We start from the raw sequence: 21,995 nt of genomic DNA, 5'->3' as shown, positions 1-21,995 counted from the left end.
CCTTCTCAGGTCCCGCCCCAGAAGCGAGGGGACTACACTTCCCAGAAAGCTGTGCGCGGGGGCGGAGACGGCAGAGATGCGATGGCGGACTCACTGCCCCTGGAGGTGAGAGGAAGCGGTCCTCAGGCCTGGGTCGGGGACAGGCCCCGCCTTCGGGGTCCGGAGCTTTGGGGAAGGGCTGTCTGACAGTTCGCCCGGCACCTCCCGCCTGGCGGAAACGAGCCGCCCGGCGGATCCCAGGACCTGCAAACTCTGGGTAACAGCCCGCATTGGGGCCACTTCGACCCCTTCGGTTGGGATACCATCCTCTCCTTCCCCACTGACCTCAGAAGATGGCTGCTCTGTCACTTCAGGGGACAGACTCTCTACCCATCTCCTTTCCTTGAGATGGCCGTCCCCTCCCCCTCAGTTCTAGAAGATGTCCGCTCTACCATCCCTGAAGGGTAATCAATTTTATCCCGGTTGGCCCCTTGGAATGGTCGCTCCTTTTCCTCTGCCCCTCCCCCATCGTCCTCGCAGTTGGAAATAGACTGCATCCTCCCCATCAATTCTGGGGACAGTCGCCGAGGTCGTTAATCTAAGACATGCCTACTCCTCGTCCTAGTGATGGCTGCCCCTGTATTTTTCACTCCATGGGATGTTTGTTCCGTTAGCCAGGGGAAAAGACTGCTCTGCTCTCATTGGCAAGAAGATGCAGGTACAGGCTTATGTGTCTTGTGCCTTTTTAGAGATGGCTTCTCTATCCCTTTTGCCCTGGGGATTGACAGCCCCCTCCCATTATCCAAGAAAGTCAGGTCACTTTTCCATGAATCCTAGAATGCGCCCTCTCCTTAGCAGGAGTAGAGCCTGCAATGACATCCCATTCCCTTTTTGTTCCAGAGGTTATCCATTCATCCCTGTATATCCCATGGGTGACCAGTAGTAGTCCCTTGGGGTGGGCTCGTGGGGTGGCCACTCCACCCTTATCTCTACCTCCTTTTTTTTTAAAAAAAAATATTTATTTATTCATTATGTATACAATATTCTGTCTGTGTATATGCCTGCAGGCCAGAAGAGGGCACAAGATCCCATTACAGATGGTTGTGAGCCACCATGTGGTTGTTGGGAATTGAACTCAGGACCTTTGGAAGAGCAGGCAATGCTCTTAACCTCTGAGCCATCTCTCCAGCCCATCTCTACCTCCTTTAATACTAGAGAGGTTACTCCTTTCTCAGCGTAATGAATTATGACCCTCCCCTTGAAGACACGTATCCCTTGCTCTTTGCTCCCGGGGTTGATCTTCCCAGAGAAGATAGGTCAGCCGCTCTGGTAGCCCAGTCTTCCCTCCTAGTCCTCTAAGGATGGGGACTTGGTCAGTCCAGTCCCATCAGCACTCTTCCTCATGCCTCTCCTCTCTGGTCCTAGTCATTCTCCCTACAATAATAATCTGCTTCATCTCCCACCCCTCCCCTGAGCAAACCTTTGGTGAAAGTAGAGGTAAAGAACTCTCATCTTTAACCCAGTAAATACTGGCGGAGTACTGCCTATGGACTTAGCCTCTGAAAAGAGGAGAGAGCACAATGAGCTAGCGAAGTCACTTCGGAAGGACTTCCCAGAAAGAGCCTCACATAAGGAAAAGCAAATAGACTTGCTCTATTGGTAGGGAGGATGGACTGGGGATGTTCTGGGACCAGCAGACCCAGCCCGGTATGGAGGCCTGGCAGTGTTGAACCAGGAGCGGGGATTTTGTTCTGAGATTATTGGGAAACCCAGAAGGGATAGTGAAAGTGGAAACAAGCTTTTGGGAAATTAACTCTGTGACTGTATAGAACGGATTAACAAGAACAGATGTAGAAACGAGGAGGCTGTACAAGGAATCTAGGTCTAGGGGGATAACTTTTGGAGCTAGTAAGATGGTGAAGTTGCTAAGGTTGAAGGATTAATAGCAGCCACCTGGCAACCACTTATGGACCATCTAGTCCCTATAAGGCTGATCTAGGTTATTTTTAAATGTCTTCATTTCATACATATAGAAACTGATGCTCAGAGAAGTCGTGTCTTTTGGAGTTACTCAGCAGAAAGTAGTGGAGCTAGGATTTGATGAATCTGGGTTAGCCTTGTCTGAAACTTCAGGTTTTTTTTTTTCTTTCTTTTTTTTTTTTTTTGGTTTTTCGAGACAGGGTTTCTCTGTGGCTTTGGAGCCTGTCCTGGAACTAGCTCTGTAGACCAGGCTGGTCTCGAACTCACATAGATCCGCCTGCCTCTGCCTCCCGAGTGCTGGGATTAAAGACGTGCGCCACCATTGCCCGGCTGAAACTTCAGTTTTAAGAATAAAGAATAGAAGACCATGAGTCCAGGTGTCACTTGGGGCCTCAGATTGGGAGTTTAGGCTGCAGTAAAGAGTAAAGTTGGACCGAGGGCAAAAAAATAACAATTGGAGTTGAGATTAAGGTTGAGAACTCTTTGAGTGTTGGACCCGGTAGACAACTGGTACGAGACCAATGCTTGGTTAACCTGACAATGTAAAACCATTAAATAGTTGACTGTTCTCATATAAGTAAACATAAATCAAAAGATTAAACCTTGGGAGTCGTGGAGAATCCAGAAATAGGGCAGCTCGCTTGGTAAAGGCTTAGCAAACATTGTCGTAGTCCTTGAGGAGGAAAGTTTCTAAAAGAAAAGGACAGTTAATAGAAAGTTGTTCCTGGCCTCCCAAGTGACCCCTTCCTCTGCCCCAGCTAGAGCCACCAACCTTACCACTTACAGACTCACAGAGCATAGTTGGAGGGAAGAGTAGAGTCTCCAAAACTTGCAGTATTGTCCTACCTTAACAGCTAGCTGAGAAAACTAGCTGATAATAGAGAAGATGGGGGAAGAATAGGGCTCCCAAGGCCATGCATCATGACTGACACCACACTTCTATCACATGGGATATAACTCTACTAAGGCAGGAGAAGGCTGTGCTAGGTATAAGCCAGGCTGGGTACATAGTGAGTTCCAGGACAGCCTAGGATACATAGTGAAACCCTGTCTAAATGGAAAAAAAAAAAAGGAGTAGGATTTGACTAATGTTCTAGATCTATGGAAAGTGCTGTGTTTTGTAACTTCTCACAAGAACCTATGTAAATCTCAGCACATTTGCCATTTCACAGACAAAACAAGGCTCAAGGAGTCAGCCAAGTGGAAACTCCTAGGTTTGTCTGGCTCCAGTGCCCAGTCTGTTTCTACCAAACTGGGCATGAATTCTTTTTTTTTTAAATATTTATTTATTATGTATACATTGTTCTGTCTGTGTGTATGCCTGCAGGCCAGAAGAGGGCACCAGACCTCATTACAGATGGTTGTGAGCCACCATGTGGTTGCTGGGAATTGAACTCAGGACCTTTGGAAGAGCAGGCAATGCTCTTAACCGCTGAGCCATCTCTCCAGCCCTGAGCATGAATTCTTATTCTTCTTACTTGGTACAAACCTGAACTCGGAAGTGGCTCATGTTAGGTTCATTCTCATGAGATCTCCTGGAGGCTGGAGAAGGGAAGTCAACATCTCCTGAAGCTTTGGATCCAAGCTGGATTAGAAGCTAGCGCTCTGATGCCCTTGGGTTTTAAAGGCCTTCCAGTTCTAACAGCCCTCAAGTACCTTGTCTTTTCCCCCCAGATGCTCACATATATCCTGAGCTTCCTACCTCTGTCAGATCAGAAAGAGGCCTCCCTCGTGAATCGGGCTTGGTACTGTGCAGCCCAGAATGCCCTTCGGGAGGTAAGGTACCCACCTCACTTGACTCATTCTGAATTGTCCCTCACTTCAACTTGCTCTTGGCCCTGCTTCTGTATCATCTATCCATCCATCCATATATACTCATACATTAATACATACTAGCCTTGGGGTACAGAGCTTGGGGTGTATAGGTGAATAAAACCTAGTCTCCCTAAGGAGCATATTGTCCAATGAAGGAAAAAGATAGCATGAATGATTGTGGTACTGTCTGTTCAGAACCATAGCACTCAATGAAAAGGGGAAACAAAGACAAGGGCACCCCAGTGAGATCGTCCAGGTGTATCAGGAAAGGCCTGCGAGAACAGGAGAACAATACATGTTGGTCTTCTAGAACTGGCATCAAGGTGTGGAGTTCACACAATGGTCACACAAATTCCAAATAACTAGATTGAGTTTTATTTGGGGGATATGGTAGGAGAGGAGACTAGACCGTGGTCAGGATTGAGTTCTATGTGGGGATATGGTAGGAGAGGAGACTAGACCATGGTCAGGATTGAGTTTTATGTGGGGATATGGTAGGAGAGGAGACTAGACCATGGTCAGGATTGAGTTTTATGTGGGGATATGGTAGGAGAGGAGACTAGACCATAGTCAGGATTGAGTTTTATGTGGGGATATGGTAGGAGAGGAGACTAGACCATGGTCAGGGTTGCAGGGTGGTAGATATGCAGGTAGCAGAGCTCAGGCTTTCTCCCGGTTACTGTTGTGTTCAAGCTGTGAGACTGAGTATTGGAGGCAGCCCAGCCAGTCTTGTGTTGATTTTGATTTAATTATCAGTGAGATTAATTTTTTTCCTTTTCCTTGTCAGCAATTTTGTTCTTTATATACTTAACTGGTAGGGTTACTTGCCCATTTTTATGAACTTTTTATGCAAAGATTAATTCTTTATATATTTGTCAAAATATATTTCTGATATGTTTGCTCTTTCATTTTATTTGTAGATAACTGTTTTATTTATGAGATATAGAAATTAAACTTCTATGTTGTTGATTATTTTCTTTTTCTTCCATGGTTTTTTAAAGATCCCTGGCCCGTCTGAGATTCATCAATGCATGCTCATATTTTTATTCTAGAGTAGTGATTGGCTCAACAAAAATAAATTATTTCTGTTATGGTTTTAATGTTTTGTTTTCTTTTTTTTAAGTTTACTTTCTTTGGATAGGGTCTTACAGTGTTGTGCGGGTTAGCTATGAACCACAAACCTCAGCCTTCTGAGGCTTAGATTACAGACATGAGCCACCACACTTGGATTGGCTTTACCTTTTATTGGTGAGAATTGTGTTTTATTCATGAAACTTATTGTAATTTGTATGATAAAGTGTGAAGCTGATCTGTTTGGTTTTCAAATAGCTCCTACATCATTCCCATGTAATCTTCCCTGTCAGTTTGGAAACCTCCTCTGGTACATATCAAGTGTACATGTGTAAGTAGAGCCTGTTGCTGGATTATTGATCTGCTGTCATGAATTTTAATATCTGAAGGAATTTCATTTTGGACTTGTTGAAAAATTTAGAGTGTGAGATAGCCAGATGGCAAGACTCAGTTGATCAATGAATATCTGTGTGAGAAATTCAAGAGAAAGGTATGGGTAATAAATATAGGCCCCGGTGTAACTAAAGAGTGAGTAGGGCAGGAGTGTAGCTCAGTGGTAGAGAACTTGACCAGAATGTATAATGCCCTGGGTTTGATTCCCAGAACTGGAGAAAAAAATGGATGGAAGTAAAGCCCCAAATCTGAGTAACTGCACCCCAGGGCAAGGTATAATGAATAGAAGAACAGCGGACCAGGACTGGAGAGCATTTTAAACGCCCTATGGATGAGTACTGATGTAAAATGCCAGAGAGATGGGCAGAGTAAAGAACAAACAGTGCTCATAATGTATGCTGTCCTGTTGAATGTGGTGGCTCATGCCTGCAGTCCCAGCACTGGGAGGGAGAGACAGGAAGGCCAGGAGTTCAAGGTGCATTACCACGCCCGGTTGGGATACCTCTCAGTATCTCAAGGGGCACTATGGGTAAGAGTGAGGGTAGCTGGAACAAGGGTGGTCAGGGTTTAGGAGCCAAGCAGATGTGGGGGTAGATGTGGTTCAGAACTGGACATCTTGCATCAGGGTTTCTAGAGAGGTCCGTGAAGCAGTTGATCTCCAGTGTCTGGTGGAGGAGAATAATATGGATCAGAAAGGAGCTGGGGCCGGGCATGGTGGCACATGTCTGTAATCTCAGCCCTTGGTAAACTCAAGCAGAAAAATTGCAAGTTAGAGTTCTACCTGGGCGAGATTCTGTTTCATAAAACAAAAAGAGAAGAATATAGGCCTGGAGAGATGACTCAGGAGAGTGCGTAAGAGTGCCCCTGCACAGCCTCTCCTGTCGGCCCCGTGCAGACAGGAGAATCGGTGGGGCTTGCTGGCTGCTCTAGGTTCAATGAGAGACTCTGTCTCAAGGCAATAAGGCAAAGAGGGATAGGGCAAGACACCTAATGTCCTCCCCTGGCTGCCACACACAGCCTTACCCCACACTCGTACACCACATGTCCATGTACGAAAGAAAGGAAAGGGAAGCTGTATTACCCCACAGGATGTCCAGTGTGACAGAGCGCAGGGAAGAGGACAAAGGCTGTGCATGTGTATGTGTTGTTAGGCAGAGAAGGCAGGGTGAAACTACTCATGTGGTCTGGTCTGGGTCTGTCTTTCGATGACTCCAGAGAGACAGTGAAAAGCAGGCTAAAAGGCAAGAGGAGAGCCAGGGGTACATTGGAAGTGAGACAAGGTTGATGGCTAACGCCCTTCCCTGGCAGGCAGCATGGGAAAGAGGAGGCTGTGAGAGGCGGGAGAGAAGCCCCCACGTGGTAGTGACTTGCTGGAGGGGAGCTGTGATCAGGCCTGAGTGATTCTGGCAGGAAGGAGTAAACAGATAAGGTCAAAGGTAACTGAGTAGCCTGGCAGTGTTTCCTCATACTTCCCAGGGGAAAACTGGAAATAGAAAAAGGAGAGATAGGAAAAAGTACTGTAGCACTCAGGAGACTGAAGCAGGAGGATTGCTATGATCACAAGGCCATCTTGGGTTACATAATGAATTCAAAGCTGGATTGAACTGCATAGCCAGACCCTTTCCCCCAAAATGGAAGGACCAATATAAAGACAAAAAGAGCTGGATTCCCATGAGATGAGGTAGGGACAGCTCAGCAAGCCAGAAGAAAGGACTGTCTGAACCCAAAGGCTAGGAGTCAGGGGTAGGGTTCTACCGGGAGCCAGTTAGCAAACAGGAAGGTACTTCCCACTTGATGGCTTCGGTTGCTTTTTGAAGCCGGACAGGCCATTTCTTTTTTTCAAGATGGTTTCTTTTGTGTAGAAAGAAACCCTGGCTGTCGTGGAACTCACTCTGTAGACCAGGCTGGCCTTGAACTCACAGAGATCTGCCTGTCTCTGCCTCTCAAGTGCTGGTATTAAAGGTGTGCACCAAAAAAGAAAAGAAAAAAAGGACCGGCCATTTCAAGAAGGCTAGGAGCAGAGAAGCTTCTGCAGCAGGCTCAGAGAAGGGAGAAGGGAGACAGGGAGGATGCGGTATAGGGCAGGCCATGGCTTCTTCAGCAGTGTGCTGTTATCTCCAGCTCAGACTGCAAGTAGGCAGCTGGTTTTGTTATCTGGCTGGGCAAGAAGAGTCAGCACAGCAGCATGAGGGAGGAAGACTACAAACCTTGAGGAGAGAGCAGTCTCATAGAGACCACCAAGAAGAGGATGGAGGGGTGGTCAGGCTCCTGAGTATAGGTGAGATGGGATGAGAAGAGCGAGGAGGGAAGGAAGAGGGACCTTGGATCTGTGGCTGAGATCTTAGAGGCCACTGTTGTGGGGCTGGCACTGCCGCAGCTAACTGGGAGCTCCAGATCACACTGACAGAGACCTCTCTAGACTGAGAGCCTTGGAAGGCAAAGCTATAGGTGCACAGACATCTAGGGTCCTGTCCCTACTTCACCACTATTATTCCCCAGAGAATAGTGTCAAGAGCCTATCCTCTAGGGCTCAGATGTAGGCAGATGGAGCAGGAGGCAGCGTCACCAGCCACTGATACTATGGAAGATAGCAGTCAACTAAGACAAAGCTGGAACTAAGTCTTCCAAGCCAGGCTAGGATACCTGGATAATGTGACTTTGACTTCTTCTTGTCCTCCCCATTTTGTTCATGTAATCCTAGTGTATCCCAAATAATGCTGTATGAAAAGGCAGTGCCCCACGTGCTCCATGTTTTTCCTGGTATCCTGGAAGTCCTGGGTGGTCACCATTGGATTGGTCACTGTGGAGCAGTTCTAATTCTTCCCACTGCTTTCGTCCTGTCCAAAGTATTTAACTGTCTCCAGAGAGCAGGACCGCTGAGCACCAGAGTTGTATTTCACTGCAGTTTTCGGAAAGGAAAACGAGTACCTTAGTTTTTGGATCCCTGTTCTAAGCAGAGGGAAGCAGTTCACTCCTAGACGGCTCTCCAAGCCTGTGCACAAGCCTGCTGTCTGGCTGTGAGGCTGCACTAGGTGCTGATCTCCACAGTCAAGGCACACTTAGAGTGACAGCAGCTGCTCATAAGATGCCAACATGGGGAAAGGAGAGCAAGGGCTTCCTTTGCCATCTGTGGGTGGAGTGGCTGAAGCTGGAGCAGGTACCTTCTAGTCTTCCCTCAAGCCTCCAAAAGCAGTTTCTTAGGGCCTGGAAAAGGCCAAAGTCCAGAACCTAGGAGCCCTCCTTGCACCTGCCCCTCAAAGGAGTAAGCATTCTTTACTTACATTAAAATTTTTTTTTCAAAGGCTGCCCTTTGGTCTTGCAGTTACATCCAGCTGACCTCAGGAGCAGGTTGACCATTGTGTAAAGGGCTCAAGGCTTGGCTAACAATGGTCAGGGGTCACTGGGGATGTGACTCAGTTGAGTACTTGCCTAGCCTATACTCAGCCCTGGGCTTGATTCCCAGTATTACATGAAACTAACAGTAGTGATGCAGGCCTGTAATCCGTGCACTTGGGAGGTGGAAACTAATCAGAAGTTCAAGGTCATCTCCTGCCATAGATGCTTCAGGGATAGCCTGAGACAGCAGGGGCCAGGTATGGTCTCAAGTATCTGCCCCAGTATCTGGAAAGTCTCTGGGCCAGGCCCTGCCTGTTTGTCTTGTGGCTGCCAACTGTGGACTGTACTGTGGGTGGTTGCCAGCACATTCTCTTGACTGTTTGTCTACCTTGTTCACAGAGAGGTGATTGGAAATGGAAGAACATTCCTGGTTGCTCAAGCTCTCAGAAAGGGATGGAAGCTAAGCTCATTCGTGCTTGTAGCTGTTAGCACAGAGGCTCTGTGGCTAAATGAGTGGTGGGGGCGGGCGCTGCCTGGGTAACTGAGCTGCTCCTAGCTCCTCCAGCTCTAGTTTATTCAGACTGATCCACATGGTGCATGGGCTTCTCAATGGCTGGAGGCTGCTTTCACTTTTCCTTCTATAGTCTTCCTTGTCAGACCTTTTAATCTCTTTTCCCAGCCCTTCACACTGGGATCATCTCCCAGCTCTCCTTAAATCCCAGACAGACCCTCAGGAGTCTCCACTACCCTCTAGTAAGGGGATCTGAAGGGAATCTCCTCTTGTGGGAAGCAGGGAACAACCACAGTCTCAAAGCAGGATCAGGAAAGGGATCACAGGGATTCCTGTGAGAGAGAACATGAGGTGGTCCCTATTTGCTCCTTTTCTTTGAGACAGGGTTTCATGTAGCCCAGCCTGGTCTCAAGCAAAAAATGACCTAGAACTTCTGATCTTCCTGATTCTACCCCTCAAATACTGGCTTCTGTAATGCCATGTGTCAAACCCAGGGCTTTGTGCTAGACAACCAACTATTCTACCAATTGAGCTACATTTTCAGCTCCCCAGTTCTTGCTTCTTACCTATCCTTCCCACCACGACAGTCATGGGGGGCATTTCTGCTGAGGAAGAAGCCAGTCTGTTCCCCGTGTCTAGGGATGGGTTGTGTGCTGGCTTGGAGGATAGTGCTGGAGTTTGCAGGACTGCCTGTGTCGGTGCTGCCTTTCCATGTCCTCTTGGTGCTATTCTGACGGAGTCAGACAGAGGAAAATGGTATTTTTGTTGTTGCTGACAAAGGTGTTTTCCAGACCTTACTAGCTTTCCTGCATCAGAGCCCTGTTGATGATAAAGCTAAAGGCTTCTTAAAGAACATGTTCCTGCTACCTAGGCAACAGGTAGGGAAAGGACTAGGTGGATTTTTTTTCTGAAGATGTAAATCGGCTTCACACATGCTAGATAAGCCCTGAGCTGCATCCCTGACCTAGTGGATAGGATGTTGGAAGTGCAGGTGTCCTCTTCTCTGCTACAGGCCTATTCCATACAGATTGTATTGACTTCTCCTTTAACTCCTTTTGGCATGAGAGCAGGGAAGGTTCTATGAAAAACATTTCCCTTAGTTGGGTTTTCCCAATATGCTGCCAAAGCCATCATATTGCCACATTCTTTTTTTCCCTGAGACAGAGTTTCTCTGTTATCTCAGCCTGTCCTGGAACTCCCTCTGTAGATCATGCTGGCTTTGAACTCATGGAGATCCGCCTGTCTCTGCCTCCCTCAGTGCTGGGATTAAAGGTGTGCACCACCACTGCCCGGCTGTATTGCTACATCTTAAACCTGAACTTGACTCCTGGGTTGCACCCCTACTCCAACCATGAACTGCTCTTCCTCTGCCAAGCAAGCCCAGCTTAAGTTCCTTGGCTTCTCTGGGATTTATATTAGCTTCTGCCGCCTGCAGAGATGTGATTCAGGTGTTGCAGGCAGCCACACATGTTGGAATACATGTGGACACACATGTATGTGCACACACATGTTGGAATATACGTGCACACGTGTGCGCGCGCACATGTCGAAATACATGCACACACACGTATGTGCACACACATGTTGGAACACGCATGTATGTGCGCACACATGTTGGGATACACGTGCACACACATGTATGTGCACACACATGTTGGAATACACTTGCACACATGTATGTGCATACACCTCTGTTCACACAATCGTTTTTGCCAATATTTGTGTGCTGAGGCACTCAGGCCCCCAGGGGACTAGACCGTGGTGTTTATTCCAGACCTCTGGTACCTGGATCACAAGAAACTGAGTGACACCTGCTTCCTTCCTTCCTTCCCGTCCTCGCAGTGCTGTTTATACCCTCTCTGGGAAGCCGGGCGGCCGACTGCTTAACTAGTGCCGAGATCCCGACTGGGTCTGCAGATCTTAAGATCTGACACTGCAGCCGGGCGGTGGTGGCGCACGCCTTTAGTCCCAGCACCCGAGAGGCAGAGGCAGGAGGATCTCTGTGAGTTCGAGGCCATCATGGTCTACACTGCGAGTTATGGGAAGGCTCCAAAGCTACAGAGAAACCCTGTCTCAAAATTAAAACAACAACAAAACAGATTGTGATCTGGCATTCTGTGTCCTCCCACTCCATGAAGGCATCATTGGGTGTCCTATAGGTCAAAACCCTCCTGTGCTCAGTTTGCCAACTCCCCCACTCAATCCTTGCCCCTCTGTGGGCATCTAGCATTGTTCTTCATTCACCTTCCTGCTGGCCTGATAGTCACTTCCTTCCAGATCTCAGCATGATTCGTCTTCCTGCTTCCCACTCTGTTTCTCTTCCCAGCTCCCACTTTCTGCCTACACCCTTCTTGGCTACACATGACATGACATACACACCAGGGATGGGTGTTCACTGTAGAAGGGCCTTTCTTGACTGTCTTCAGCCTCTGAGAACTCTAACCTCAGGCCTGCTGCTACCCTATAGACAAATGTGCGGTACAACATTCCTGTGTCCTCTGCCTCACTCTCAGCAATCAAGAGCTTGGGCCTCAGGGGCATCTCATGCATCAGCTTGACCAACCTGGATGGCTCACCAGCTTCGCACCAGGTACTGCAGTCTGTTGCTTACCACTTAGGCCCACACCTGGAGAGTTTATGCCTGGGAGGGGGCAGCCCCACAGAGGCATCCTTCTTGGCCTTGATCCTGGGATGCCCAGCCCTGCGCACCCTTGACCTCAGTGGCTGCAACAGTCTCTTCACATCAGGCACTCTGCTGGCTCAGCCCAAGACAGCACGGTGTGTTCGGAAGGCATTGAGTGGCCTTCGTGATCTTAACCTGGCTAGCCTGCGTAACCTGACTGACCTTAGCTTCAACCATCTCAGCGGTTGTTTCCCCAGCCTGGAGCGCCTCTCCTTGGCCTACTGCCATCTTACCTTTGAGTTAGGCCCAACCTGGGGCTCCATTAGCCCCCAGGCGTCCTCTCCCTCCCAGCTTTCCTTCCACAACCTGCTCCAGTTTGTCAAAGAGCGAGCTGGTAGGCTGCGTGCCCTAGACCTCAGTGGTACTGGCTTGCCACCTGAGGCCCTACAAGCCCTGGGCCAAGTGACTGGACTGCACCTGGAGGAACTGAGCTTGCATAGCTGTAGAGACCTCTCCTCAGAGGCCGTGGCCACTCTGTGCCGCCAGCAGCCCGGCCTTACTTCCCTGGACCTCAGTGGTTGCTCAGAACTGACTGACGGGGCACTCTTGGCTGTGAGTCGAGGCCTGCGACACCTGCGGCACTTGAGTCTGCGGAAACTGCAGCGACTGACTGATGCAGGTTGTACAGCCCTGGGAGCCCTGCACAAACTGCAGAGCCTGGACATGGCTGAGTGTTGTCTGGTGAGCGGGCGGGAACTGGCGAAGGTCTTAGGCTCAGTTCACAGAGCTCCACCGGCACTGACTTCCCTCAGGCTGGCTTACTGCTCTTCACTGAAGGTGAGTTACTTTCCCTCCCTTCCTGTCCAGGGGACCTGGGGGAGCTGGGCCTGTGGCCTCAGGGACAGGCTAACCAGGGTTTGTGTCCCAGGATAGTCATTAGAAATACATTTAGGATGTGGTCTGGAAGAGAACAACTTAGATAATATGGCAGAACAAGACTTTACTGCCCTCTCTGACCTGTTTCATGAAGTGATCCCACACTGTATGTGAGTTCTAGAGGGAGGAAGTCGAGAGAAAAGGAGTGATAGCAAACCGTGACAGAGGTGGTGGCGCACGGCTTTACTCCTAGCACTCGGGAGGGAGGCAAAGGCAGGCGGGTCTCTGTGAGTTAGAGGCCAGCCTGGTCTATAAAGCGAATTCCAGGGGCTGGAGAGATGGCTCAGAGGTTAAGAGCATTGCCTGCTCTTCCAAAGGTCCTGAGTTCAATTCCGGGCAACCACATGGTGGCTCACAACCATCTGTAAAGAGGTCTGGTGCCCTCTTCCAGCCTGCAGGCATACACACAGACAGAATATTGTATACATAATAAATAAATAAAATAAATTAAAAAAAAAAGCGAATTCCAGGATAGCCAGGGATACACAGAGAAACCCCATCTGGAAAAAAGACCAAAAAAAAAAAAAAGATGTTTTATATTGCACTGAAGAAGATATTCAGTAGGCGGGGCCTTGGGATGGATCAATTGGGAGCTGTAAGGTTAACTGTTAGCTGAAGTCAAGTCCTTCACAGAACTCAGCATTGTCCATATGGGTGGCATTCCTGTCTGAAAAATGTCAGCTGGGGGGTTGTTATCCTTTTAACCTTTTCCTATGACAAGAGCATTCCAGACCTAAAACCTGTCTCACCCTCATTTCATGGCAAGCACTCTGCCTAATAGTTCCTTGGCCATTAGTGTCTCTTAGCTGTTCTACCAGGTCTCGTGTTCTCATGCCCACCCAGCTCTCTCTGAATCTACACAAAGATTTTCTGATTTGCTTTTAGCTCCTGCTGCCCCCAACTTCTCATGGTGGTGGCAGCCCTAATGCTTCAGGTCCAAAATCTATCGGAAGCACCTCTGATTGGTTCAGTTGTCCTGGTCCAGTGGGCTGTGATCAGTGTTGCCTCAGCCCATGCTTTCGACAGCACAGGCATAGCAGCTGCCTTAGAGATACCTATCTACATCCTTCCTTGTACCACACATAGTCCTGGCCTTTGTGTCTTTCAGCAGCCTCCTCTGGGTCTCCCACCCTGTTCACTCCAAACTTTCACAACCAACACAGGGACCATGGTGTGCTCATTCAGACACTTGCTCATGACCCCAACGATACTTTTTTTTTTTTTTGTCCTCTTGCTAGGATGCCTCAGTGCTTTCCATGATCCCAGCATTGGGCCCAAGCCTCAAGGTGCTAGACTTGTCCTCCTGTGTGGCCCTCACTAACCAGACCATGCAGGCCATCTGTACCTACCTCATTCACCTGTCAGTCCTGCGCCTGGCTTGGTGCAAGGAGCTCCAGGACTGGGGGCTTCTGGGGCTGAAGGAGCCAAGTGAGAAGCCTGGGCTAAGTTCCCAGGTATGAGATCCTTGGAATTAGGGAGGGTGAGGTGACCTTGGTCTCAGCTGCCCTGTGCACTTCCTGAATCTTTAGCAAAACTTATGAAGAACCTAAGAAGTGGGAGTTTCTTCCCACAGCTACACCAAGAGGTGAAAAATCAGGCCCCAGACCCTCAGGAGCCTAATTCTGACCCACGAGGCCCCTCCCTGCTCATGCTTCAGGCCCTGCAGGAGTTGGATCTCACAGCCTGCTGCAAGCTGACAGATGCCAGTTTAGCCAAGGTGTGAATAAGCTGAGGACATTGGGGCTGGTGCCAGGGGATTGGGCCAACCCATTTTGTTCTTGGAGTCCCTTTCTCTTCGGTTTCTGGTAGAGCAAGGAACTGGGAAGGGTCCAGGCTCTGAGTCCCAGTGCCATCCTGTGTCCCTATCCTTGCAGGTGCTCCAGTTCCCTCAGCTGAGGCAGTTGGCATTGAGCCTGCTGCCAGCACTCACAGACACGGGTTTGGTGGCTGTGGCTAGGGGCTGTCCCAGCCTGGAGCGCTTGGCATTGAGTCATTGCAGCCATCTCAGTGATGAGGGATGGGCTCAGGCAGCCAGGTTCTGGCCAAGGCTGCAACACCTCAACCTGTCCAGCTGCAGTCAGCTCACAGAGCAGTGAGTGTTTGATGGCCTTACATGGGCCACAGTGCATGGGCTGGACTTGGGTCCTACGCCGGTTCAAGCACTCATCCCGTGGCCTTCTTGCAGAACTCTGGATACCATTGGGCAGGCATGCAAGCAGCTTCGAGTGTTGGATGTGGCCATGTGTCCTGGCATCAACATGGCAGCTGTCAGGCACTTCCAAGCGCAGCTCCCTCAGGTGACCTGCATCCAGTCTCGCTTCGTGGGAGGGGCTGACCTGACCCTAACACTCTGAAGCCAGGTCAGTTACTATCCCTGAAGCTCGTCCTCCTTCACCAGCATAGCCCCAGCCCAGGCCTCCAGACCTGTGTTAGCCCTAGGGCCTCCTGCCTTCCCCTGCTCTAGAACCTTTCCTAAGACTCAGGACGGGACCAATCCAGGACCCCACAGATGGCAGTAACCTCTTTTCGGCTGCACGTTGCTTCCATGGGCTCTGTTCTAAAGGTCAGGGCCACAGGTGCTGGGCCTGGTGCTGGGGAAGGGCAAACTCTGTGCCTCCTGCCAGCCTACCACTCAGACCTGTTTTGTCTGCTCTCCAGGGGTCTCTTCCAACCCTCCTGAGCTTTAGCAGTCAATCTGCCAACTTCATTGTAAATCCAAACAAGATTAAAAAATTCCAGATTTTATGTCTTCCTCTGATGTTCTCAGATTAAACGGGCCCTTCCTTTTCCATCTCAGTTAACACAGAGACATCCAGATGCCCCCACACTGACTCCTCACATGGGAGGTTTTGGAGGCCTTTCCCAGCACTTCTACACATGCCCTGCTACAGGCACTGGTCCTACCCAGACCTGGAAGCAACTGTTTACTAGATTCATGTGCTGTCTTGGAGTAGGATAAGAAACAAGACAGCATCTCTGAGTAGGAGGGTCACAGGTGACCATAGAGTCCAAACCTTCTGATCAGTGCCAATGACTCAGTAGCAGCTCTGGGGTGGTCCATCCAGTTGATCCTCTGTGTGTCTGTCTGTCTATTGGTTCTAGAAGCAGCTAGCCTGTGCTGAGTCCCTGCAGCCACTGGGCTTCAAGTTGGAATTCAGATGTGTCATTGTTCTCTCAATCACCAAACTCGATAGGGAGGTAAATAAGCCAGTAGGCAGGGACAGTCTGGTCTGCAGGAGATGCATGAACAGAGAATTAGCACCCGGGGCAAGGAACCTAGGGTCAAGGAAGACATCAAGGCAGTAAAAGGCAAAAGGGGGCATAGAGGTCAGGTGGACAGACTGGAGCTGGTTCTGGTATGGAAGGGTGTATGTAGGCCCTGATGGCAACAGGAACCCTGAAGACAAAACAGAAGGACTAAAACATGTCTATGCAACTTGGCAGCTCAATTCAGTACTCAATCATGGTAACCATGGCAATAGAACAGTAGTGAGATATTGAACAATATAGGATGTGTCTTACTGTTCTATTGCTGTAATGAAATACTGTGACCAAGGTACTCATAAAAGAAGGTATTTAATGGGGGCTGGCTTACAGTTGCAGAGGGTTAGTCCATGACCATCATGGTGGGGGGTATAGTGACAGGCAGACATGGCGCTGGAGCAGTAGCTGAGATTTTACCTCCCGATCCACAGGCAGAGAGGAAGCTAGATTGCACCTGGTATGAGCTTTTGAAACCTCAAAGCCCACTTCTAGTACATACCCCCTCCAACAATGCTACACCTCCTAATCCCTCACAATCGGTTCCACTAACTGGGACCAAGCATTCAAACACATGAGCCCATGAGGGCCGTTCTCATTCATACCTCCACAGGGTGTATGTATGAGCATATAATCACATTAAATTTGCAATGCTGGAATGGCAGCTACAGAAATGATCAGAAGCCAGGGGGTTATTGCCAAGGTGGTGGTGGTGGCATGGACAAGTAACTGAAGGTACGGAGAATTGACTGTATTGGGACACTAACTGCAACTGGGACCCTACCCTCCATTTCTACCTTAAACTCAAAAGTCTCTTTTAAGTGTAGTAGCAAGGCTCTGTGTCCAGGCATGGATACTCTGAAGATGGGAAATGTAGACTTGTTTTGTTTTCCCCCCAGGGCCAAGTGTTTTGCTAGCATTTTTTTCTAAAGGAAATGCCATTTAATCAGTTTTAAGGCACAGTGTTGGTGAAGAGCATGTTAAGCACAGTATTTGAGGAGCTATGAATGGCATATAGAAGTAATTCAGGGTAGTGGTAGCTTTCAGCCTACCCTCTAGGGCCCCTGGATTGCTGAATTATTTGTCTTAGGGGCTTGGAGTTTGTGACTCCAGCTGGACCCACCATGTCTCAGCACTTCTGCCCACACAGACTCTGGCTTGTCTGTGACCACCTCACATATAATCATGGTTAGATCACGATTCTCTGTGCAGATTACCCCTTTGGACTTAACAGCCTTCTTCAGCTGTGCGTCTCTCCCTCGTGCCTCTCACCAAAGGTTTCCACATCCTACATAGAACAAGGGCAGGGCCAAGCAGTCTTGGGAATGAGGGCCGACTGTCGGGAGCCTTCTGAAAGCATGGCTTCCAGACAGACGCTGTTGCTTTTGCCTAGGAAGGTATCCATCTGGGGCAGTGTGTCCTGCCCTGGTACTTCTCTTCTCAGTTGGCCCACATTCCGGTCTCTCCTTTGGCTGCTACCTCAGATGGCAGGTCATCCCTCTCTTCATGTCCAGAACTGGGGACGCTAAGGACTTATTTCAAGAAGGGCAATAGTTCTTACCTGTTTCCACCCAACACCGGCCTTCCAAAGGCAGCTAGCTGTCCTGAGCACGTGGTCTTACCTGGTGCCCCTTACATCATTCATACCTGTGTTTATCAACAGCCTTGGCCCACAGGTTCAGAGCTGATTGGACACATACTTACAAGTCAAGCTAATTTTATTTTTGCTAGAGGCTTTGCTGGTCAGGTTGTCTGTGACTTCCACCCCTCTTTGTGGTTGCCACAGCAGCACCATTGTGGCCCATGGCCAACTTCAGTCAAGGCTCAGTGATGCTGAAGTCATAGCAGAAGTTAAAGTTGGTAGGGGGCGGGGGTACTGGGGGAGGCTGCTCGGGAATGGGCACATTCTCCAGTTCCAACAAGCGCAACTTGGTCTCCATAGTAAGCAGCTGCTCCAGGTCTAGCCGAGTCTGCTCACTGCCCATGGTGCTGCCCAGCAGGGCATTTAGCCCATCTGTCCACAGGTAGAACTAGGGATGAACAGGGCCAACTCAGTGCCTGCTTCTCTGTTCCCTCTGCCCATCTACCCAACAGTGCAGCCCAGAAACTTACATCCCTCTTGGAGGGGGCAATGAAGTTCAGGAATGCTTCTTCCTCCCCATGGTCATAGCTGATGGAGAAGGCCAACTCATAGAGGTCCTAGGAGAGTGGGAACAAGGACACTGAGTAGGGAACAGGCAGAGTGGGATAGGAGGGGGCGTAGCCTCTGACCCTACCGCAGTCACCTTGTTCTGCTTCCCAGAGCCCTTCTCCCGGACATGGGGGCAGTCCTTGCCCACCAGGAGTGCCCTGATGTCTGCCACAGGGACTGTAGAAAGAAGATTTGGCTGACCACTATAGCCCAAGGCTGACCTAGGGAGAGGGAGAACAGGTGTAGGAGCCCAAGCCCCGCCCTCCTTACGCTGCTCAGGTAGACTCTCCAGGGCGGGTGGGTTGGCACCCTCCTCCACATCCCCATACTGCAATACTTCATGGTTGGGGGATAAACAGCAGAACCACAGCTTGTCTGCCGAAAAGGGAAGAGAGGAATGATGAGGGGGGCTCTGAACACAAATACCCCCCCCACACACACACCTTTAGCCCATTCAGAGACCCTGGCGTCTCCGGCTGCTGATCTTGCGGAAAAGCATTCCCTCACAGAGTCGGAGCAAACGCTGCTGGCGGATCAGGCTTATGAGCTCTGGCTTCAGCTTCTCCCGCAACTCCCTGAATGGAGAGTGGGAGTCATTCACCAGGGTGAGCTGGAGCATGGTCCACAGGGCAATGGGGAAAGTGGAGACTGAGACTCACAGTATAGGAGGGGCCAGAGTGCCCTCCTGGTGCAGACGTTCTGTCTGCCGCAGCCTCAGCACCTCCCCGTAGGTGAGAGCATTCACTTTGGTTCGGAAGAGTTCCAGGGAGGTGGGCTTCAGTGCCAGCGTCCGGGCTAGCTGCTCCCGAACCACTTGCATTACCTAGGACCTCACAAGCTCAGTATAGGACCTGTGCTCAAGACCCTTTTCCAGAAGCACCTTGCTGCCTCCTCCCCACCCACCTTGTCAAAATCCTCCTGTGTTGCCCGCATTTCCTTCCAGGTCTTATTCAGCAGCTGGATAGCCACACAGAAGAGCTCATGGAAACTATGGTCTTGGCTGAAGAACATGGGTGAGAAGTCCTGGGCGGTCTCGGAGCCTGGAGAGGGGGGGCAGGAGGGGCTCAGGGAGAAAGTGTCTACAGCCCCTGGCCCTCTCTGCCCTTCCGTCCCCTGACCCCAAATACACTGGATCTAGCTCAACTCACAAGGCTCCCCGACGTGGAGCAGCTCACACAGCAACACCGTCAGCTGGATGCTGCTCTGGGCAAAGGGGCACTCATGCTTGTCCTCTCGGCTGCTGTTCTCCAACACGAACTAAGGCAGTGGGAATAGAGAACGGCAGCAGGATCTCCATGGAGGCCCTGATGCATCTGGGCTGCTGCCACCACCGGTGCCCCATTCTGTTACTAACCCGACTGTATGCACTAGGTGCATGTCTGGAGAAGTAGAGCATGTTGTCCAGGGCCAGCAGGCCCGGGGGCACACGCTCCAGGTCCTGGGCTGGGTTGCTGTTCTAGAGATGGGAATGCAGGCAGCTTAGGAAGGGCCATGGTCCTAGAATAACTGCAGCCTGGGTGGAAGTTTGGGGACTAAGGAAGGGGTCACTCACAGAGAAGCCTAGCTTTCGGAACTCTCGGACACAGAGAGAACGGCGGCGGTCAGCACTCAGCCCTGTGCCGGAGGACTCCCCCTCTGGCTCAAAGGCTGCATGGCGCAGGGCCTGCAGTTGCTCCCGCTGTTCCTGAAGCCAATGGGGAGGAGCATGTCAAGATCACAGGTTCAAAACAAAATTCTAGGGAACCCTCCAGCCTTTGTACCTCTGTGCACCTGGCTGTAGGGGTCAAGTGGTGTCCGCATGCGTGGCTCCAGCAACCCTAGTGTAAGAGCCTGCAGCACATACAGGTGGTGAGCCATCTCATCGCCCATGGGAGCTGCACTGTGGATAATGTTCTGGAAGACAGCCAGGCTTGAGTAAGACTCCCTGAGAAAGGAGGACCAGTGAGAGGGTCTCCCGGGCCTGCCCTGTCCCACCTTGTAGATGAACTGGCGAAGATTCCTCTGCCATAGGTAGTCAAGCATGTGCTGCAGTGGGTGAGAAGGGGTTTAGAGGACTCTGCTCTTAGCTGGAGCACAGCAGCACCCCAGACAGAGCACTCACCTGGCGTTCAGCAGAGCTGGCCCCCTGCAGCAGGGCTGTCAGCAGTGCCATAGCCTTGGTTTGCAGCTGTTGGTTCATCCTACGGCGAGAAGAGGAGCAGGCTCAACTGTACATCCGGAGTCTAGTTCTGCTTCCCCCGTTCATTCTGTACCCTAGAGGCTTACACCTGCAGGTGCACCAGCAGCCTATCCAGTGGCACCTCACTCTTCACCAGCTGGCCCAGGGCAGGGCTGCTCAAAGTCACACTCTCCAGCAGCCTGAGGGCCAAGGGCTGCACAGAGGCGTCCATCAGGTTCATGTTCACGTAAGATACCACCTGTAAGGGACAGAGGGTGTCAGTGCCAACACATGAGGGCTGGATACGGGCACTGCTCCACTGCCCCTGGAAGAGGACACACACCTTCCTGACAAAGGGGATGCTGAGTGTCTCCCAGGACACCACACCATGTTCCATGAGCTCCAGGAAAGCCCTTAGACCAAGGGCCAGCATCTCCCCTAGGCTGCAGAGAACATGGGGATGAGTAGGATCAGATCAAGATTCCCAAGTCCTGCTAAGTTCCCCAGTCCACCACAGACGGCCCTGTGCTCACTCATCCCCATTTTCGATGATGGTGCTTAGTTTCTGAAGCCCATCACGGCTGATGACCTCCTGGGCAAAGGTCATGTCTGAGGCCAGCGGGACCAGGTTTTTCAGGGCTTGATAGCACACTTCACGATTTGTACTCTGCAGCCCACCCAGCAGCTGCTGGGCCTCCAAGTCCTAGCAGGAGCGGTAGAGAGAGATTGAAGTGGTTAGACAAGAATGTTACTGGAAGTGTGAGGGCCTGGGTGTCCACTAGGTGGTGCACTAAGGAGCTGGGGCCTCCAGACTCGCCTCAGAGACCACTAGGCAGTAAAGGGACCCCTAGGCAGCAGAGGGACCCAGCGGAGCGGGAGGAGGAGAGGGTTGAAAGGGGCATTACTGGGGCAGTGCTGAGGCACAGGATGCTTCCATTCTTGATCTCGGTGCGGTTCTGGAGGAAACAGCAGAAAGGAGCGAAGTTAAAGAGGGGTCTGGGAAATGGTCAACTGGATCATCTGTTGGGGGGTCAGTAAAAGCTCACATTCAGAGCAGGGAGAATAAATATATTGAATCAAACCCAGGTGGGTTAAAGGGACCCTGTATAGTGTGGGGCTGGGAGGGGGCTCACATTCTCTGTGATGTATCTCTTGTGCCCATCAGCGAACTTCAGGGCATAGCTCTCAGAGTGAGGCACGTTCCACCTGTGGGGCAGGAAGCTCAGCAAGGAAAGTCCAGGGTCGCCTCTCCCACCTGTCCCTGCTCTCCCCCACCTTTGCCCGGGCCTGCGGCACTTACGCGTCGCACACCTCCTTCAGCACAGTGGCCAGGGGCTTTGCCTGCAAGTGGAGTTGTCACTCTAGGGTAAGGAGTTGGGATGAGGGACTTTTAAGAGGGGTGGGCTGGGCTGGCTGAGGGAAAAGGAACAACCCAGAAGTGGGAGGCGGCTTTCGGACAGTCCCATTGACCTGGTCTAGCTGGATAAGCTGTGGGATGGCGTCAGACTTCTGAACGGCGATCTTCACCACGTTCCTCTTGGGCGCCATAGTCCTGCCGCTGTGGCCGCTGGCACTTTGCACAAACGTGCCACCTCCCGCCGAGGGTGCACCTCGTCTGCGGGCTAGGAGGACCTCCCTCCGTCTAAAGTCTGGCTTCGGTGGCCTGCATCCACGGTTCAGGTTCCCACTTTTGATCTGGCTCCGAGGCCTTCCCAAAGGAGCCTGTTAGTTCCGGGTTAAT

General features: G+C 50.7%; 2 protein-coding genes across 2 annotated transcripts; one reads left to right on the top strand and one right to left on the bottom strand.

Annotated features, from left to right (window-relative positions):
* Nucleotides 1-66: 66 nt before the first annotated feature.
* On the top strand, nt 67-15,374 carry Lrrc29 (leucine rich repeat containing 29). Its single transcript, XM_041650360.1, has 7 exons — nt 67-105; nt 3,634-3,735; nt 11,553-12,545; nt 13,883-14,098; nt 14,218-14,361; nt 14,519-14,736; nt 14,830-15,374. Exons 1-7 carry the CDS (start codon nt 82-84, stop codon nt 14,996-14,998), a joined length of 1,866 nt encoding a protein of 621 aa, XP_041506294.1. The 5' UTR covers nt 67-81; the 3' UTR covers nt 14,999-15,374.
* A 2,242-nt stretch (nt 15,375-17,616) lies between these two features.
* Nucleotides 17,617-21,973, bottom strand: Elmo3 (engulfment and cell motility 3). Its single transcript, XM_041650352.1, has 20 exons — nt 21,725-21,973; nt 21,555-21,595; nt 21,388-21,460; nt 21,160-21,210; nt 20,788-20,957; nt 20,598-20,697; nt 20,362-20,513; nt 20,198-20,276; nt 20,071-20,121; nt 19,867-19,989; nt 19,649-19,780; nt 19,451-19,552; nt 19,245-19,353; nt 19,000-19,136; nt 18,756-18,919; nt 18,559-18,671; nt 18,367-18,471; nt 18,191-18,273; nt 18,018-18,104; nt 17,617-17,935 (listed from the first exon to the last, which is right to left on the bottom strand). The coding sequence occupies exons 1-20, from the start codon at nt 21,800-21,802 to the stop codon at nt 17,723-17,725; spliced, it is 2,163 nt and encodes a 720-aa protein (XP_041506286.1). The 5' UTR covers nt 21,803-21,973; the 3' UTR covers nt 17,617-17,722.
* Between the last annotated feature and the right edge of the window lie 22 nt (nt 21,974-21,995).

Source organism: Microtus oregoni, unplaced genomic scaffold (assembly GCF_018167655.1).
Source record: "Microtus oregoni isolate MIOR12 unplaced genomic scaffold, Mior012 000004F_ref0000308, whole genome shotgun sequence".
NCBI classification, from domain to species: domain Eukaryota; kingdom Metazoa; phylum Chordata; class Mammalia; order Rodentia; family Cricetidae; genus Microtus; species Microtus oregoni.
This window is presented reverse-complemented; position numbering and strand designations above follow the sequence as displayed.

Bases quoted from the DNA above. Each gene is read 5' to 3' on its own strand.
- Lrrc29 (XM_041650360.1), top strand. From the start codon at position 82: ATGGCGGACTCACTGCCCCTGGAG. The intron at 106-3,633 runs GTGAGAGGAAGC...TTTTCCCCCCAG, and splicing joins CGGACTCACTGCCCCTGGAG to ATGCTCACATATATCCTGAG. The intron at 3,736-11,552 runs GTAAGGTACCCA...GCTACCCTATAG, and splicing joins CCCAGAATGCCCTTCGGGAG to ACAAATGTGCGGTACAACAT.
- Elmo3 (XM_041650352.1), bottom strand. From the start codon at position 21,802: ATGGCGCCCAAGAGGAACGTGGTGAAGATCGCCGTTCAGAAGTCTGAC. The intron at 19,137-19,244 runs GTGAGTTGAGCT...CCCCCTCTCCAG, and splicing joins GCTCCACGTCGGGGAGCCTT to GCTCCGAGACCGCCCAGGAC. The intron at 18,672-18,755 runs GTGAGTCTCAGT...CTCTCCATTCAG, and splicing joins ACTCTGGCCCCTCCTATACT to GGAGTTGCGGGAGAAGCTGA.